The sequence below is a fragment of the Lagenorhynchus albirostris genome, chromosome 3, assembly GCF_949774975.1.
Source record: "Lagenorhynchus albirostris chromosome 3, mLagAlb1.1, whole genome shotgun sequence".
Lineage (NCBI taxonomy): Eukaryota > Metazoa > Chordata > Mammalia > Artiodactyla > Delphinidae > Lagenorhynchus > Lagenorhynchus albirostris.
The window spans coordinates 110,397,029-110,416,068 of NC_083097.1; the positions used below are offsets into that span (position 1 = coordinate 110,397,029).

General features: G+C 45.7%; 1 protein-coding gene across 1 annotated transcript in view; it reads right to left on the reverse strand.

Annotated features, from left to right (window-relative positions):
• The window catches only part of FSTL4 (follistatin like 4), a 441,369-nt gene that overhangs the window by 22,141 nt on the left and 400,188 nt on the right, over window positions 1-19,040 (reverse strand). Inside the window, exons 9-13 of the mRNA XM_060146246.1 lie at window positions 10,372-10,533; window positions 9,854-9,988; window positions 8,898-8,924; window positions 5,564-5,682; window positions 1,129-1,278 (exon numbers count right to left, since the gene is read on the reverse strand). Of these exons, the coding sequence (XP_060002229.1) occupies window positions 1,129-1,278; window positions 5,564-5,682; window positions 8,898-8,924; window positions 9,854-9,988; window positions 10,372-10,533 (593 nt within the window). The remainder of the gene's footprint in view (window positions 1-1,128; window positions 1,279-5,563; window positions 5,683-8,897; window positions 8,925-9,853; window positions 9,989-10,371; window positions 10,534-19,040) is intronic.

A 19,040-nucleotide genomic window follows, 5' to 3' on the forward strand; every position in this document is an offset into this window, starting at 1 on the left:
GATTGGGATTGACATATACACATTACTATAGATAAAATAGACAACTAATATGGACCTATTGTATAGCACAAGGAACTCTACTCAGTACTCTGTAATGACCTATATGGGAAAAGAATCTAAAAAAAAAGTGGATATATGTATATGTATAACTGATTCACTTTGCTGTACAGCAGAAACGAACACAACATTGTAAATCAACTATACGCCAATAAAGAAAAGTAAAAAAAAATCTTAATCATACCTGCAAAATCCCTTTTGCTGTATAAGGTGACATTCTTAGGTTCTGAGGATTAGGATGTGGACATCTTGGGGGCCATTATTCATCCCACCACACATAGTAAATGGCATCACCATTCTACAGTTGCTTAAATTATTATTATTATTACAATTATTATGATTCCTTTCCCTCAAACCTTACATTCAATCGAGCAGAAAATCTTTTGGGGTCTACATTTAAAATATAGCAAGACTTTGATAGCTTCTTACCACCTCCACTGCTGTCATCATCTTGCCCAGATTATTTCAGTGACCAATATCTCTGTTCTATCTTCCAGTCTGCCCTTAACTGAGCAGCAGATTGACTCTTTAAAAATGTCAGATTATGTCACTCCCCTAATTAAAACACCTGAATGTCTGGCTATCTCACTGGCCTTTGTTTACCCCTGACTTCACCACATCCTACTCTCCCCTTCCTGGCTGTGCTCCAGTCCCACTGGCCTTCCCTCTGCTCCCAGAGCGGGAGTCCCACCTGGCATTCAGATCTCAGATTCTGTTCACTTCCAGAGTGAGGCCCACTTAAAAAGAGTCTTCCAGTTCCTCTGTCCCTTTCAACCTGTAAATAGCTCTTACCATCTATAGCTCCCTAGAATTCTGATTTATGGTCTGTCTCCCCAGCTAGAATATAATTTCTAGGACTTGCTCATTCGTGGCTGTTTTCCAAGCACCTAGACCAAAGTTTGGCACGCAGTAGGCGATAAATACTTGATGAAAAATGCACATGAATCTTCTTTGCTCCCTCCCACTTCTGACCACCTCTCCTAGGAGCTGGGGAGTGTGTGGAAAACAAAGAAGGATGTGGCCGGCTGTGCCCCAGAACTGGAAGCTCCCCCCTCCCTCAGAGAGATGTACCTGGAGGACTTTCTGGGCCTGCACGTCGACCACGAGGACTCTGCTCAGCGCGGGCTGGGCCACATAGATGTAGCGGTGCCTGACATTCACTGCTGAGGCCCACTGGCAGGGCTGGGTGGCGCCTCCTTCCCTTTGAGGACAGATTTCTTCCTGTAAAGGAGATAGGTTGCCATATGTCTTAATTTCCTGTTCCCCCGTCATTGCTGGGTTCCCTCTCCCCGACCCTGCTCTGTCCCTTTCTTCCTCTCTCAGAATTCTTCACATCCGAAGAGTACGGCACTTGAGCCCTCCCGAATCGCCAGGTTTTCACTCCACGTTCGTTCATCTTTCACCTCCTCCCGCTCTTCCTGAGGCTGTAACTCGCTTTGCCGGCCTCTCAGTCAGCAGCTGTGTGGTCCGTGTTCTTCCACGCTTGTGAGCTACCTTCTCCCTTTCCTCATCCCCATCCCTCGTATAAACAACTTCTGTCAATGACCAGACTCCTGAAGGAGTTACCTATGCACTCTCAGCTTCCTCACCTCTCACAAGCTCCTTAATCGTCTGGCTCTAGTCCTCAGCACAGAGCTGGTGGTGTTCTCACCGAGCTCCAGGCTGACTTCTCAGTTATTACATTTAAGCTCTGCCATCATTTTATTTGAACTTGGGGCATCATCTGACAGCGTCTTGACTACTCCTTGGTTCTTTTCCCTCCATCCTCCCCAGTGGCTGATCCTTCTCTGTTGCTCAGTCCTACTCTGTTTGCTGATCTCTAGATGCCGGGATGCTCAGAGGTCGCTCCTGGACGACTTCTCTGAAATCCGCTCCCTTTGCTAATCTTGGTTAACCACGCCTATGACTTTAGACACAATCTACGTGCTTACAACTTCCAAATTCATATCTTTAGCTCAGTCCTCTTCTCGGAACTCCAGGCTTAGCCACTTCCTAGGTCTACTTGGCTCTTTAATTTACATCTCAAATGTATAAGTCCAAAATCAACTCTCAACTTTGCCTCCCAATCCTGCTCATTCCACTCAAATAAATGGCAGCTCCCTTGTTTTAATTCCTTAGACCAAACCTTTCAGGTCATCTTTGACTGCTTTCTCTCCCTATGCCCTCAGCCTTCATCCAATGCATCAAAAATCATTTCAGTTTTACCTTCAAGAATATATTCAGAATTAAACTTTCCGACCACTGCCACCTCTGTCACCTTGGCTCAAGCCACATCTGTCCTCTGAGTAACCGCTACAGCATTCAGACTGTGCTCCTTGATTCCACCCTGGCCTCCTGCTAGTTGTTCTTGACACAGAAACCACAGGGATCACTGTGAAATACAAGTCAGCTCAACTCCCTCTACCACAGTAACATTCTTTCTTGCTCAGAACAGGGTCCAAGTCTTCCCTGAAGCCAACTAGGTCCTGAACACTCTGGCTCCTCTGCCCATCTCTGCCTTTTTTCTCCTTTTCCCATCCCTCCTGTGCACACGGCATGCTTGCTCTTCTGCGCTCACACCACCCTCCTGCACCAGGGCCTGTGTAGCTGGCTGTTCGTCAGATGTCTACCTGGTTTATTTCCTTATGTCCTTTGGGTGTCAGCTTACGTGTCGTCTTCTTGAGACACCCTCTCTGGTCTCACCTAGCTTAGCGCCCCGGCATCCTCACTGCCTCACCTTCCTGCGTTTCTCATCTACCACCTGGCCTTTTGCGTTTGTTTGTCTACCTATGTTTAGTCTTTCTTTTTTCACCAGATAGTAAGCACCTTGAGAGCACACTCTTGGTTGGGCTCACTGCCATACTCTTAGCACCTAGTAAAGCACCTGACACAGAATTGGTGCCTAAAATATATTTGTTGAATGAATAAATGAGAGAAAGGGGGACCTTCCTTTCCCTTAGTCTTCCATGATACACATTCTCATGTTTCTCCTCATGACTCTTGTCCAACACTGTCTCAACCTTTGTGGTTCCCCTCGGTGCGTCTGCCCCTTAACCGCTGATGCCTCCCAGGGTTCTGTGCTAGGCGCCCGACTCAAATCACTCCCGTGCACCCTCGGCGATCGGGTCTCCCATCCGGGCTTTCGTCAGTACCCTCATGCTGATGGCTCCCAGATCTGTGTCTTTAGCTCAGAACCACCTTCCCCAGTTCCCACGTGGTTCCCCTACAGTCACCTCATACACAACCATCCACATCTGAACCAGTCCTCGCTCCATCCCTGCTCCTCCCCTGGGTCCTCATCACCCTCTGGTCAGCCAAGTCCAAAGCAGGAACACCTTCTTTGATTCTTCCTTCTCCCACACACGTCACTGTGAATTAGTCATCGAGGACTACAGAGACTGCCTCCTAAATCTCGGAGTTCTTCTACTTTCCATCTCCAGCCCCGTTTCTTTCCTAAATGGCTGCGATAGCTTTGAAACAGGTCTTTCTCCTTTTACACTTGCCACTCTCTGTCATCATATTTAATCCTCACAATAACCCCAATATGCCTGTGAGAAAACGGAGGCTTAGAGGGGTTAAGTCACTTTTCTAAAGCCACTTAGACTGCTGAGTGACAGAGGTGGGACCTGAACCCACCTGTGCAGATCCTGTTCTAAAGCCTGTGCCCTTACCTATTAATCCTGCCACTTCCTGCTGGGCAAAGTGGACATCTCATCCAGCAGAGGGGCCGGAGATGAGATGCCAACCTCCTACTCACTCAGCACTTGAGAAAGAGGGTCAGCTCATTGTAACCCTCCTGTGACGTCCTAGACATTTTTTAGATGAGGAAAATGTTATTTGGGACTGTTCCATAGCTCACGGGGGTCTTGTGTTGCCTGAAATGCCTACAAGACCTCTCTTACTGTGTCTTGTTCTAGTTTCTTCGGAAAACTGAGCCCTGGTTAGCATTTGAGAGATGTCCCCTAGAAGCTACAGGTTAGGTTATCGCAAATATATGAGAAATTAGTGCCTATGTGGTGGGTTACAATTATTCAAACCTAACTGCTGGAAATTAACTAGGACCACTCTTTCTCGATGGTTTTGTGGCTGTCACGTGGAGGGAAAACTTATCAGAGGTAATACTTTAAAACATGATTCATTCAAAGGAAATAGCCTGGAAAACAGCTGCTCTCAAGTTGCAAATGTGAGAAATGCGACGCTCTGAGGCACACCACCGGCCAGGACAGCAAGGCAACACACTCGTTTCAGGAACTTGTCTGGGCCAGGCCCACTTGCTCCATTAGCTCCAAGCCCATGACTGTGTCCCAGTTTATCCACTGTCTGTCTTCAAGGACAGGGCACGTGGGGGCTTTTAGATGACTCTTGGATTAATGCCGTACTTCTACCTTCAAGTCGCTAGGGATTAGTAGCAGAGGTCAGATCTCGAGCAAGAAACCCCCAACGCAACACCAAGTGGGATATCAGTGGGCGGGACGGAGCCGTGGGGCGGGGAAGCACAGCTCTGGAGGACGCCTCCTGACAGCTGGGTCTTGAGGGTTGGAAGGGTTTTTCTGGACCTGCTACCCGCAATCATCTCTTTTGCCTCTGCCCACTGCATGTCACATTGCCACTTTTTACCTGGCCTCTTATTTGTTCACAGCAGCTCTGATGCGTGGGCCATTCACACATCTCAAGCTCTCTCCCCTGTTCCCTGGAGGCTACTGAGGGCCTCCAAGCTCTAAAGTCTACTCAGTGCTTCCCATTCCCACCACCACTGGCTTAACCCAGGTCACCGCCCTCACCTGGGTGATCACAACAGCCTCTTCACCCCCTCCTGTGTTTCTAGTGCAACCCTTCTGATCGTTACCCGCCGTGAGGCCCTGCACAGGTCCCAAAGCGCCCTGATCCTGGCCATCCTTCACTTGAAGTTCTTCAGTGCTTCCCGTGAGAACTCCTCAGCTTTGACCCTTACCTACGGTCATCCTAAGTCTGAGGCCCTTCCCACATCCATTCGTCCCTCCAGGCACAGAGAATATTTACGGTTCCCTGAATGTGACCTGATGTTTTATGCCTCTGTGCTCCATATTCATGACATTTCCTCTCGAAACCCATCACCAATTCCCACCTGTTCTTCACAGCTGAGTCCAGGCATCACCTGCCCCAGGAGCCTTCTCTGACTTTGTCCCCCAAGGTCTGGAGAGGCCTCTCTCCTCAATGTTCCAGTGCACCTTACACATCCTTCTAGCGGCACTTGTTTGGCAGCTGTCTGTTCACACTTCTGTTTCCGTCATTTGACTGTGAACTCGCAGAGGCCAGGAACCCATCTGTCCGCCCTGGGCCTCCCCTCAGGCTCAGTGCATGGAAGTGGCCGCTGGAGGAAGGAATGAGAGTTTAAGCCTCATGTGCTCCTTCCTTAGCCTTGAACCACATCTGGAGCCACATCACAGGTAGCAAATGGAATTTACGAAATCAAGTGGCACACATGGTGAAAGGCTGCCTCTCGGGATGCTGTGTGTGAGGCGGATGTGCCCCAGGCACAGACACTTACGTAGCTCATGAAGATCTTCTCCGTGGGTTTGAGATGCCTCTGGATCTCACAGTCCACCGGGTGCAGGATGATTATGCCATCGTCGGAGAAGATGTAGAACATGTTTCCCACACTGAGGCCTGCGAGGAGCAAGCACAGCCATACTTAGGCCCCTCCTGGCAGTTGGTCCCCAGGCAGGGTCACGGATCACATCAGGCACAGATGAAACCTACAGTCTGGCTGCGTCTGATACAGGCACAGAGCGCAAGGCCTGGTCGAGGTGGGGTGAAGAGAGACGAGCAGGCGGTGTGTGGGGAGCGAGTGCCCGAGGGCCGCGAATCAATATGTACACCGAGAGCTCTGCAATCCCCAGGCTGTCCTCCCAGACACGCGTACCTGTGCCAGGTCATCCAGGGCCGGCCACCAACCCAAGTTTTCAAATGAGTGATAGCCTTGGCTTTGACATACATTTGACCTTTTCTGTTCCGAAAGGCAAAGTCTCCCGTGGTCCTTGTCAACCAGTCAAATCAGAATGGATCAGGTGATGCCAAAAAAGCAAAGGCTTTTATTTTTTTTAAACACATTTATGTACAGTGCTGCTACCTGGGATGTGAGGGCCTAAGCAAGCTGTGGCTGGTATTCCTTTGTCCAAACCGGGCCTGTCTGTGCCTGAGACCCTTCCTTCAAGACAGTTTTTCCCTACAGCAGCCCCAGGCCAGGCGACGGAGCCCACAGCCTGGTTCGGCCACCTGCCTGCACCCCCATCCCAGCCCAGGACTGTCTGGGGAGAAATCTCCTTAGACCAGCAGAGAAGGGGCCTTGGGGACAAGTTAGTTCAGCCTCCTTATTTTAAAGACAAAGAACCTGAGGTCCAAGATGGGGAGGGGCTGGGTTGAGGCCATGTGCCTTTGTGCCCAAGCAGGGGTTAGACCCTGAGCCCCAGCCCTGGGCTCTGTCCCTTCACCCTGCTCTCCATAAAAGGTCCACATGGCACAAGGGTGGGTAAGGTCTAGAGTTCTCCCTCTTTCTCCCCTCCCCTTCCTCCTTCCCTTCATTTCATTTGAAGGTAAAACATTGAAAAGATTGCTATGAATTCTAAGAGAATTAGCGATGTGGAAAATTCTCTCTTTCCAGTCATGATGAGAAAACCAGTGTACCGACTTAACTGACTAGCTGGGTAAGTTTTTAGTGAGTTAGAAAACAATGAAACAGGCAAATAGGAATCACCGTTCCACTTGCTTTCAGGGGCTCTGCAGGTCATTTTCACCAGAGCCTGTGGTTCCCAGTGTGGACAGAGGTCCCTGACTGTGTGACACAGCCTCACCTGCCTCTGGTTCTGTGCTGAGAGGGGCTCCGGGCAGGAGGGCTCCTGCCACTAAAGACAGCTAGACGCCAGCCTCTCAGAAACTGGGAGCACCTAGGAGCACTGCATAAGTCCCAGTGGGAATCCTGGGGTGCTGGGCAGCCTGTCCTGAGAGCCAGACGAAGCAGGCCAGCGCCTCCTACACGGCCGCCCACTGTTTGGAGTGGGCTAGGTAGCACACATTCGCTCTGACTCCAGTCTATCCTGTTTCCAGGAGGACTTTCCCTTCTGTACACTCTCACCTGGGCACGCTTCTCTCATTCAAACCTGTAGGGGCCAGAGGGGGTCAAAGTCCCTGTAAGACCACAGACCCTGCAATAGCCTCCCAAGGTTTTTGGAGAATCAGTAGCTGGAAGAACCCACATGAGATGGAAAGCTTAGTAGAGCCCACGTGGGCTTTGCAGCTGTGGTTACACTGCAGGCTGAGCACCGGGCCTTGTCACAGTCGACAGTGCAATGTGAGGCTCAACAAGGCCTTGCTCCACAAATAACTGACTTCCAGAGAGCTGGCCTCACGAGCCAGCCCCTGGAAGGTTCTGCTCGTGATTAGCTTGACCAAGGGGGCACACAGGAGCTTTCTCTGCTTCTGCGCACCCATCATTTCACTGTTCCTATTGAGAGCTGACAGCGCCCTGGGGCCCTGCTGGCTTCTTTGCTTTTGCTTCTGTATTTCCCTACCTCCAGGCCTGGAGTTTGAGCAGGGAGGGGTGTGAGCAGCTAGCTGTCCAGGCGTGATGGCGTTTGTTCGCTGCTGGGTTGTCCAATATTAGTGCAGCACCAGCCAGCCTAAAGCCCCGAGGCAGCTGTGGGTCTTAAGTTGGCCTTTGGGCCTCCAGAGCTGCATTTAACACTTTCCAGGGCCTCCTGAATTCTCTGCAGGTCTCCACTTTTGAAATTTGGAAACACCCCTTAGAAAACACCTTTTAAAGACACAGAGCCAAAGCTCTCTGTGTGCACTGTGGCCTAGGGACTAAGTTCAGGTGGCGTCAAGGGACCACTGTCCATGATTAGCAACCGCTGCTCTGACTTTCCTCCTGAGGATTCCTAAAGCCCATTGGCAGCAATGCCTCATTTTCCGGGCTCTGCCTTTGTTGTGCTCCCAGACTTACTGTGTGAGCATTTGTGCCTGACATTCAGGAAATTACTCTGAGTGTGTGTATGCGTGCATATGCTAGACTGTAGGTAACATGGAAGTTCTTAAGGAAGAAATATGAGGAAATACGATGGGTTTTAAAGGAGGAAATTTAGTGCTTAGCCCCGAAATTGCATGGTGCTCTCTGCTGCTTCTCATACCGTCCCTCTGTCCACCTGCCTGGAGAATAAGTTACCTCAGGGGATTTGGACTCTCTGGTGTAGGGGTTCATAGGTAGGGTTGGGGTCCACGAATGCACGTTCACCCCACAGAGCGACTTGGGCTCTTTAACCCACGCCTACGTGTGCCTGCCATTTTTGGAGCCGTGTTATCAGACCATTTTTGATATACAAAAATGGCAATTTTGTATGGCTCAACCTAATATCTACAGATGGTTAGATACAAATTTTAAAAACCCATTCATTTAGAAATATACATGTAAACATACATGTACAGAAATCATGGTAGCTTTTTTATTCAGTATTTCCTCAAAGTATACACTAAACCCCAACGCCAGTATCAGTTACTGGAAAAAAGTTTAATGCCCAGCTCTGGCCAGGACCCCTGCCAAGAAGCTGGCTTCAGTGGAGGTTTCAAAATTGCTTTAAATGGAAACTTCCGTTTTAAAAATTCTGATCGTCTAATGTCCGTTAAAGACACTAGTAAGTTTAAATCTGCCTCACGTGTGCCACTTGATTTTGACATGGACTTCCCCGCTCCCATCTGATTTGGCCCATGGACCCCACCTGTGGGGACTGCTTGATGTCTGGAAAAGCTGTTGGCTTATGGAAAGATGGCCTGTTATGGGACCATGAACACACGTGATCACAGGCACGACACAGAATAAGAAAGCTTGGTACCTTCTTCTCGCCATAGAATGTTTGCAACTGCAGCATCAGAGAACGGTGAAAGCAGGAATGTGATGGAGGGAAGGAAAAAAAAGAAAAAAGCAACTTCAGAAACTTCCTTGTAGTGATTCAGTTCATGAACATACTGGTATCTAGTCCATCATGTTTAGAACCTGCACCACTCATGGCCCCAGCAATACTGAGGGGGGACGCTGGATGTGGACAAATGCTTCCAGGGCTCAGGACCCTTTTGGTTCCTAATGAATCAGGTTCCAGGATCACAGAAGCTAATGGGACTCTCCTCTTCTGTGGATGATAAAGAGCAAGCAACGTCTCTCCCAGACCTCCTGGACTACTTCCAGGAGCAAGCTGGTTTTCTGCTAGGATCCTCCCTAGGAAAACCATCTGCAATACTTCTGATTTTCTCCCTTGATGATAAAGACTCAGCTTAGAGCCTTTGATCAAGGGAAAGAGACCATGTCCGACACCCATATCCATGAAATCAACCTTGCAGGGTCTCTTGGGGAGCAGTAGCTACGAGGGAGAGCCTGCTTAGCGCCCCTGGTGGGCAACAATCCCTGGAGTAAAGACAGGTGTGTGAGAGTGCACAGGCCAGTTCCTGGGCCGTGGATGGGCAGCAGCAGCTGGTGCGCGGTTAGCATGAACACTTTTGTGGATGAGGGACAGAGCAAGTAGGAGGCAGAACTGGGGATATGATATGCGAGCTTCCTTGTGGTCCTGGGTTCTGTCTGCTGTCCAGAGAGTTTCCCTGTCTATGCCTCCAGAGTTGTCTAGGCTTATAGGGAAGGTCTACCCACCTCTGGCCACCCTCTGTCCCCAGCTTTGAGCACAGAAGGATATGAGGTTTACCCCTGTCTCCAGGGGCTCATGATTGGTGGCTGTGGCCCTTGCCACCCAATATCCCCCAACCAGCTCAGTGAGGAGCTCAAAGGCAAGCGTGGACTCACGGGTCTTTCTAGCCGAGTCTTCGATGAAGAGGGAGGAAATATCTTCGTCCACGCCCACTTCATTTTTGGCAATGCAGGTATACGCCCCTGTGTCTTCATAGCGAACACTGCTGATGTGGAGTTCGCTCCCATTGGCTGTAGAAGGGACAGTGCTCAGGGCGGCCTGTTCAGCTGGGACCTCCATCCTTCCTCCCTTCTCCCTTCTATTGAGAGTGTTGAGGTTAAAAGCACAGCCCCTCAGCAGGGCTGAGGGCAGCCAGTACCCTGATATACGCCCAGGAAGAGCTGGAACAGCAGAAATGAACTGCAGGTGACCTGGGACCTGATTGACAGCGTCTCATCATTGTGCTCACAAAGATCTGTGTGAGTCCAGAGAGCAGGGAAACGGGGAGATATCTGTTTGCTCCCCGAATGTCTGACTGAGAAACAAATCACTCCTCTCATTTCCATTCCTGGGGAGAGCGTCAGCTTGAACTTGATGGGAAAAATGGCACAGAGACACCGAGCGGAGCGCTTACCTAGAAGGGAAAGCTGTTTCGACATCTGGGTTGAGACATCCATGCCATTTTTTAGCCAAGTGATTCTGGGCATAGGAATGCCCTCTGCGTGACATCTCAGGCTAGCTGCCACTCCGGGTTCCTGTGCCTGGGTCTCTGGATAGACACGGATGACGGGTGGCACTGTGGGTGAGAGTTAGTGCTGGTGAGAAAAGGCCTTCACCTGCCTCAGGCCTGTAGTCCAACTCTGAGACCCTGCCCAGAGGGCTGAACCGAGAGACAACTCTGGAGTTCTCTTTGTAACCAGCTTGCAAGCCCTAAAAGAAAGGGCTATAAAATGGATTGCCGACAATAAACATGTCAGGCTTTGTACGCTGTAATTCATGACGTTCATCATTATTCTAAATATGATCAGAGAGACAATCCAAATATTTACGGCTGTTCAGCTGCTACACGTAAAGAGCAACAACTGCCAAAACTTACTTCTGAATGAATAAAATTCAGATACATTATTTCTCTTATCGGAAAGCCACTGGACAGGGTCTTAATTTCTTGCAAGGAAGTGCTTCACAAAGTACTTATGGGCACTGACTGGCAGGGCTCCTAATTACTGCTCTAGGGAAGACCATTGGTTTTCCAGTGGGTCATTTTTATTTTTCCACTTCTCATCCCCGGAACATGCGTGAGAGGCAAGTGTGCCCTCCTTGGCTCCTGACCCACCCATGGGTCCCGGAAGTCAAGTTCAGGGCTGGGGATGTGACCAGGCCCACTCATCAGATGAGCATCAGTACCCTCTACTCTCTGGCCTTTCCTACATGGGCTGTCTGTAGGGCAGGAAGGAGTGAGGACTGTCTGGAGGATCTTCCCTCCTACCCCTTGCTCTGGGCCCAGGAAATAAAATAATTATCATTTTCAGTGGAATTGGGGGCTCTTACTTATTCATGCATGTTTCTCTACATACTTCCAAAAAGGGTTTATGAGAGCTTCTGTAAAGGCACCTGGATATTAAACTAAACAACAATAATAACAAAAACCACATCATACACCTTTTGGAAAGTTGGGAGATGCATTCTTTGCCTTGAAGCCAGCAACTACATTTTCCCAGAGTTATCTGGACACTCCTATTGTCCGATAAAAGAAAGTGACCCAGGGCAACTTTCCGGGTAGTCCTGTGGGTAAAACTCTGCGCTCCCAATGCAGGGGGTCTGGGTTCGATCCCTGGTCGGGGAACTAGATCCTGCATGCACGCTGCAACTAAGAGTTTGCATGCTGCAACTAAGAAGTCCACATGCCGCAACTGAGTCTGCATGCTGCAACTGAAAGATCCCGCATGCCACGACGCAAATCCCGTGTGCCACAATGAAGACCCAGCACAGCCTAAATAAATATTAAAAAAAAATAACTTAAAAAAAAAAGAAAAGAAAGTGACCCAGTATGTTAGGAGAGAGATTTTTCTTGGGACTAGAGGTGGAACAAATTGACACATATATAGAAGGAAGTGATAATGTTGATCCTAGAATGTGAAGATTTCTAGTGATCTGTGCTTGGGTAGGCTGAGGACAAGAGAAAAATTCTATTACCTTATTGTGAGAAACAGATGCTGCAGGTCCTGTCAAAACCCAGGAGGCTGGTAATAATCTGATCAACTTAGCCTGAGTTTCAAGTCTTTCCTCTGGTTGACCTATGGGGCAAAGTAGGGGGCCGAGGACAAAGCCAAATGGATAGCTGGCAAAGGGCACAAACCCACCTTCAGAGTGGCCAGAGCTGTTTCCATAACATGAGCTCAGAGGCACCCACGACTAACCACACACAGACCAAACAATAATAAAATCTGAGTCATTCCCTTGGTTTCTCTTTGTTTGCAGTTCTGGGGGAGAGTCCCAGCGTGTGGGAGAAGGTCCTTGTCACGGGTCAGGCCACTTGGGATCGATGAAGTAAAAGGGGCTCTAGCTAAGGCGTATCTGGAGGACTGCTTAGAACACAGAAGTGGATCTCCCTTCTCTGATTCCCCTTGGTTCAAAGAAGGAAGAAATAGTAATTTATCTAGGAAAACTTCCTATACCCTGAATTTGGTAAAGAGAGGAATGGGGTTCAAGTTGAAGAGACAGCAGAGTTTTTTTCAAGAGGCTATGATTCAAAAGTACAGAGATAGAGACGGGGGACCTAGGAACACTGGACTGGTGGGGAGTTGGAGAAGGAGGTAGAGCAGCCCGGGTTCTAGAATGTGGGAGGCCAGGACCTGGGAGTGAATAACCTTGGGCTCCTGCTAGATCACCATTTATTTATATAGGCCTGCCAAGCAACCACATAGTAAACTTAAAGAAGGTGAGGGAAGAATCAATAGAGATAGAAGCAGAAAGGAATGAATCAATTTGCCAAAAAAGAGTGGAACTGATAGATCTGAGACCTGGATGTTCGTGAAAATGAATAAAGGAGCCAAATTTCTGGCAGGTTTGTTTAGTGAAAAATATAAAGAACACAGAGGAGATTAAAAAATATGGAAGTACTTTGTTCAATTATAGGTAATAAACATGAAGCGCTCAATGAAATGAATCACTTAAAAGGAAACTTTCACGTATTAACGTGGAATCAAGAAGAGAGCATTTAAAACATTTTAAAGCACTACTTTTCAGTTATGCAGTGAATAAGTTCTAGAGATCTGTTATACAATATAGGGCCTATAATCAGCAATATTATGTTGTGCACGTAAATATCTATTAAGAGAGTAGATCTCATGTTAAGTGTTCTCACCACAAAAACGAACAAAAAAGAAAAACAAAGCGGAGGTGATGGGTATGTCTGTTACCTTGATTGTGGTGGTGGTATCCTAGGCATATACATGTACAAATTCATCAAATTGTATAGATTAAATATGTGCAGTTTTTTTGTATATAAATTATACCTCTATAAAGCTGTTTTTTTTTTTCTCTGCTGTCTCAATTATCCTTTATTTGTAGTTTACCTTGAATTACTCTGGTAACCTATTCAGGTTTTTTTTTTTTTTTCTTCAATTCACGGTGTCTCGGCACACCTATGTCACCCACCGGTTCCTTTACAAAGAAAGTTCATAAAGCTGTTTTTAAAAAGGCTCTACTAACCCCCAAAGAACCCTGATTAGTTTCATAGGGAAGTTCTTTTGTACATTTCAGGAACAGATAATTCCTACAGCATACAGCAGAGAAGATGTCCCAAATTTTATAATGAAGCTGTATAACCTGGACACGGAAACCTGCCAAAGAGAGCACAAAATAGATGATTACAGACCTAACTCACTCAGTACTAGATATACCAAAATCCCAAGTAAAATATTAGCAAATCAGGATTCTGGACAAGATGGTAGAGTAGAAGGACTTGTGCTCACCTCCTCTCACAAAAACACCAAAATCACAACTAACTGTTGAACATCCATCGACAAAAAAGACTGGAACCTACCAAAAAAAGATATTTTACATCCAAAGACAAAGAAGAAGCCACAAAGAGACAGGAGGAGGGGAGCTTTTGCAATATAATCAAATTCCATACCTGCCGGTGGGTGACACACAAACTGGAAAATAATTATATCACAGAGGTTCCCCCACAGGAGTGAGAGTTCTGAGCCCCATGTTAGGCTCCCCATCCTGAGGGTCTGGCATCAGGAGGAGGAACCCCCAGAGCATTTGACTTTGAAGGCCAGTAGGGCTTGAGTGCAGGAGCTCCACAGGACTGGGGGAAACAAAGACTCCACTATTGGAGGATGCACACAAGACTTCACATGCACTGGGACCCAGCACAAAGCAGTGACTCCATAGGAGCCTGGGCTAGACCTACCTGAGGGTTTTGGAGGGTCTCATGGGGAGGCAGGGGTTGGCTATGGCTCACTGTGGGGGGAAGGACACTGGCGGTGGAGGGCTCAGAATACTGATCAGTGTGAGCTCTCCATTTTGGCAACGAGACCTGGGGTCACCCCGCAGCCTGCAGACTCCACTGTGGGATGCTTCTGGCCAAACAACCGGCAGGGTGGGAATCCAGCCCCACCCATCAGCAGACAGGCTTCCTAAAGTTGTACTGAGCTTACAGCTGCCTCTAACACAACACTTGACACGGCCCTGCCCAAGAGAGGGACAAAACCCAGCTCCACCCACCGGAGGGCAGGCAACAGTCCTTCCCACCAGGAAGCCTGCACAAGCAGCAGGACCAACCTCACCTACTGGGGGGCAGACATCAGAAGCAAGAAGAACTATGATCCTGCAGCCTGTGGAAAGGAGACCACAAACATAGAAATTTAGACAAAATGAGATGGCAGAGGAATATGTCCCAGATGAAGGAACAAGATAAAAACCCAGAAGAACAACTAAGTGAAGTGGAGATACACAATCTACATGAAAAAAAGAATTCAGAGTAATAATAGTAAAGATGACCCAAGATCTCAGAAAAAGAACGGAGGCACAGACTGAGAAGATACAGGAAATGTTTAACAAAGAGCTAGAAGATCTAAAGAACAAACAGAGATGAACAATACAATAACTGAAATGAAAAATACACTAGAAGGAATCAATAGCAGAGTAAATGAGGCAGAAGAATGGTAAGTGAGCTGGAAGACAGAATGGTGGAAATCATTACTGTGGGACAGAATAAAGAAAAAAGAATGAAAAGAAATGAGGACAATCTAAGAGACCTCTGGGACAACATTAAATGCACCAACATTCACCTTATAGAGGTCCCAGAAGGAGAAGAGAGAGAAAGGACCTGAGAAAATATTCAAAGAGATAACAGCTGAAAATATCCCTAACATGGGAAAGGAAACAGTCATCCAAGTCTAGGAAGTGCAGAGAGTCCCAGGCAGGATAAAACCAAGGAGTAACACACCAAGACACATAGTAATTGACAAAAATTAAAGACAAAGAAAAAATATTAAAATAAACAAGGAAGGGCTTCCCTGGTGGCGCAGTGGTTGAGAGTCCGCCTGCCGATGCAGGGGACATGGGTTCGTGCCCCGGTCCGGGAAGATCCCACATGCTGTGGAGTGGCTGGGCCCATAAGCCATGGCCGCTGAGCCTGTGCATCCGGAGCCTGTGCTCCACAACGGGAGAGGCCACAACAGTGAGAGGCCCGCGTACCGCAAAAAACAAAAAACAAAAAAACAACAAGGAAAAAGCAACAAATAACATACAAGGGAATTCCCCCAAGGTTATCAGCTGATTTTTCAGCAGAAACTCTGCAGGCCAGAAGGGAGTGGCATGATATATTTAAAATGATGAAAGGGAAAAACTTACAGCCAAGAATACTCTACCCAGAAAGGCTCTCATTCAAATTCGACAGAGAAACGAAAACCTATACAGATAAGCAAAAGCTAAGAGAGTTCAGCACCACCAGCCCAGCTTTGCAACAAATGCTAAAGGAACTTCTGTAGGCTGAAAGGAAAAGGACACACTAGAAACAAGAAATGAGAAAGCTCACCAGTAAAGTCCAACATATAGTAAAGGAAGGAAATCATCTGCACACAAATATGATATCAAAACCAGAAATTGTGAGAAAAGGAGAGTACAAATGCAGGATATTGGAAATGCATTGGAAATTAAGAGACCAACAACTTAAAATAATCCCCTATATGTATAGACTGCTATATCAAAACCTTATGGGAACCACAAACCAAAAATCTACATTAGATACATACAAAAAACCAAAAAGTAGTCCAAACACAACACTAAAGATAGTCGTCAAATCCCAAGAGAACAGAACAAAGAGGAAGGGAAGGAAAAAGTCCTTCAAAAAGATATCCAAAAAAATTAACAAAATGGCTCTAAGAACACATATATTGATGATCACCTTAAACGTAAATGGATTAAATGCTCCAACCAAAAGACACAGACTGGTTAAATGGATACACAAACAAGGCCCGTATATATTGCTGCATACAAGAGACCCACTTCAGATCTAGGGACACATACAAACTGAAAGTGAGGGGATGGAAAAACGTATTCCATGTAAATGGAAATCAAAAGAAAGCTGGAGTAGCAATACTCATATCAGACAAAATAGACTTTAAAATGAAGACTGTTACAAGAGACAAAGAAGGACACTACATAATGATCAAGAGATCAATTCAAGAAGAATATATAACAATTGTAAATATATATGTACCCAACAAGGAGCACCCCAATATATAAGGCAAATACTAACAGTCATAAAAGAAGAAACTGACAGTAACACAATAGCAGTGGGGGACTTTAACACCCCACTTTCATCAATGGACAGATCATCCAGACATAAGATCAATGAGGAAACACAGGCCTTAAATGACACATTAGAACAGATGGACTTAATTGATTTTTACAGGGCATTCCATCCAAAAGCAGCAGAATACACGTTCTTCTCAAGTGCACATGGAACATTCTCCAGGATTGATCACATGCTGAACCAAGAAGCAAGCCTCAGTAAATTTAAGAAAATTGAAATTATATCAAGCATCTTTTCTGACCACAATGCTATGAAATTAGAAATCAACTATAAGAAAAAAAAACAAAGAAACGTAAACATGTGGAAGCTAAACAATATGTTACTAAACAACCAATGGATCACTGAAGAAATCAAAGAGGAAATTAAAAAATACCTAGAGGCAAATGAAAATGAAAGCACAATGATCCAAAACCTACGGGACGTGGCAAAAGCAGTTCTAAGACTGAAGTTTATAGCAATGCAATCTTACTTCAGGAAACAAGAAAAATCCCAAATAAACAACCTAACCTTACACCTAAAGCAACTAGAGAAAGAAGAACAAACAAAACCCAAAGTTAGTAGAAGGAAAAAAATCATAAAGATCACAGTAGAAATAAATGAAACAGAGGCAAGGAAAACAACAGAAAAGATCAATGAAACTAAAAGCTGGTTCTTGGAAAAGATAAACAAAACTGACAAACCTTTAGCCAGACTCATCAAGAAAAACAGGGAGAGGGCTCAAATCAATAAAACTAGAAATGAAAAAGGAGAAGTTACAATGGACATGACAGAAATACTAAGGAAGAAATGGACAAATTCTTAGAAAGGTATAATCTCCCAAGACTGAACCAGGAAGAAATAGAAAATATGAACAGACCAATCACAAGTCCTGAAATTGAAACTGTGATTAAAAAACTCCCAACAGAAAAAGTCCAGGACCAGATGGTTTCACAGGCGAATTCTATCAAACTCTTTAGAGAAGAGTTAACACTTATCTTTCTGAAACTATTCCAAAAAATCACAGAGGAAGGAACACTCCCAAACTCATTCTGTGAGGTCACCATCACCCTGTTACCAAAACCAGACAAAGATACCAAAAAACAAAAATTACAGGCCAATATCACTGATCAACATAGAGACAAAAATCCTCAACAGAATACTAGCAATCCAAATCCAACAATACATTAAAAGGATCATATACCATGACCAAGTGGGTTTTATTACAGGGATGCAAGGCTTTTTCAATATCCACAAATCAGTGTGATACACCACATCAACAAATTAAAGAATAAAAACCACATGATTGTCTCAATAGATGCAGAAAAAGCTTTTGACAAAATTCAACACCCATTTATGATAAAAACTCTCCATAAAGTGTGCATAGAGGGAACCTACCTCAACATAATAAAGGCCATATATGACAAACTCACAGCTAACATCATTCTCATCAGTGAAAAGCTAAAAGCATTTCCTCTAAGATCAGGAACAGACAAAGATGTCTACTGTCACCACTTTTATTCAACATAGGTGTTGAAGTTCTAGGCACGGCAATCAGAGAAGAAAAAGAAATAAAAGGAATTCTAATTAGAAAAGAAGTAAAACTCTCACTGCAGATGACATGATACGATACATACAAAATCCTAAGGATGCTACCAGAAAACTACTAGAGCTCATCAATGAATTTGATAAAGTTGCAGGATGCAAAATTAATACACAGAAATCTCTTGCATTCCTATAAATGAACAATGAAAGATCAGAAAGAGAAATTAAAGAAACACTCCCATTTACCATTGCATCAAAAAGAATAAAATACCTAGGAATAAACCTACCTAAGGTGACAAAAGCCCTGTACTCTGAAAACTATAAGATGCTGATGAAAGAAATCGAAGATGACACAAACAGGTGGAGAGATATACCATGTTCTTGGATTAGAAGAGTCAGTATTGTAAAAATGACTATACTAAGCAAGGCAATCTACAGATTCAATGCAATCCCTATCAAATTACCAATGCCATTTTTCACAGAACTAGAACAAAAAATCTTAAAATTAGTATGGAGACACTAAAGATCCCGAATAGCCAAAGCAATCTTGAGAAAGAAAAATGGAGCTAGAGGAATAAGGCTCCTTGACTTCAAACTATACTACAAAGTTACAGTCGTCAAAATAATATGGTACTGGCACAAAAACAGAAGTACAGCTCAATGGAACAGAACAGGAAGCCCAGAAATAAACCCATGCACCTATGGCCAATTAGTCTACGACAAAGAAGGAAATACTATACAATGGAGGAAAGACTGTCTTTTCAACAAACGGTGCTGGGAAAACTAGATAGCTACATGTAAAAAGATAAAATTAGAACATTCTTTAACACCATACACAACAATACATTCAAAATGGATTAAAGACCTAAACGTAAGACTGGATACTATAAAACTCCTAGAGAATACACAGGCAGAACACTTTTTGACATAAATTGCAGCCATATCGTTTTCAA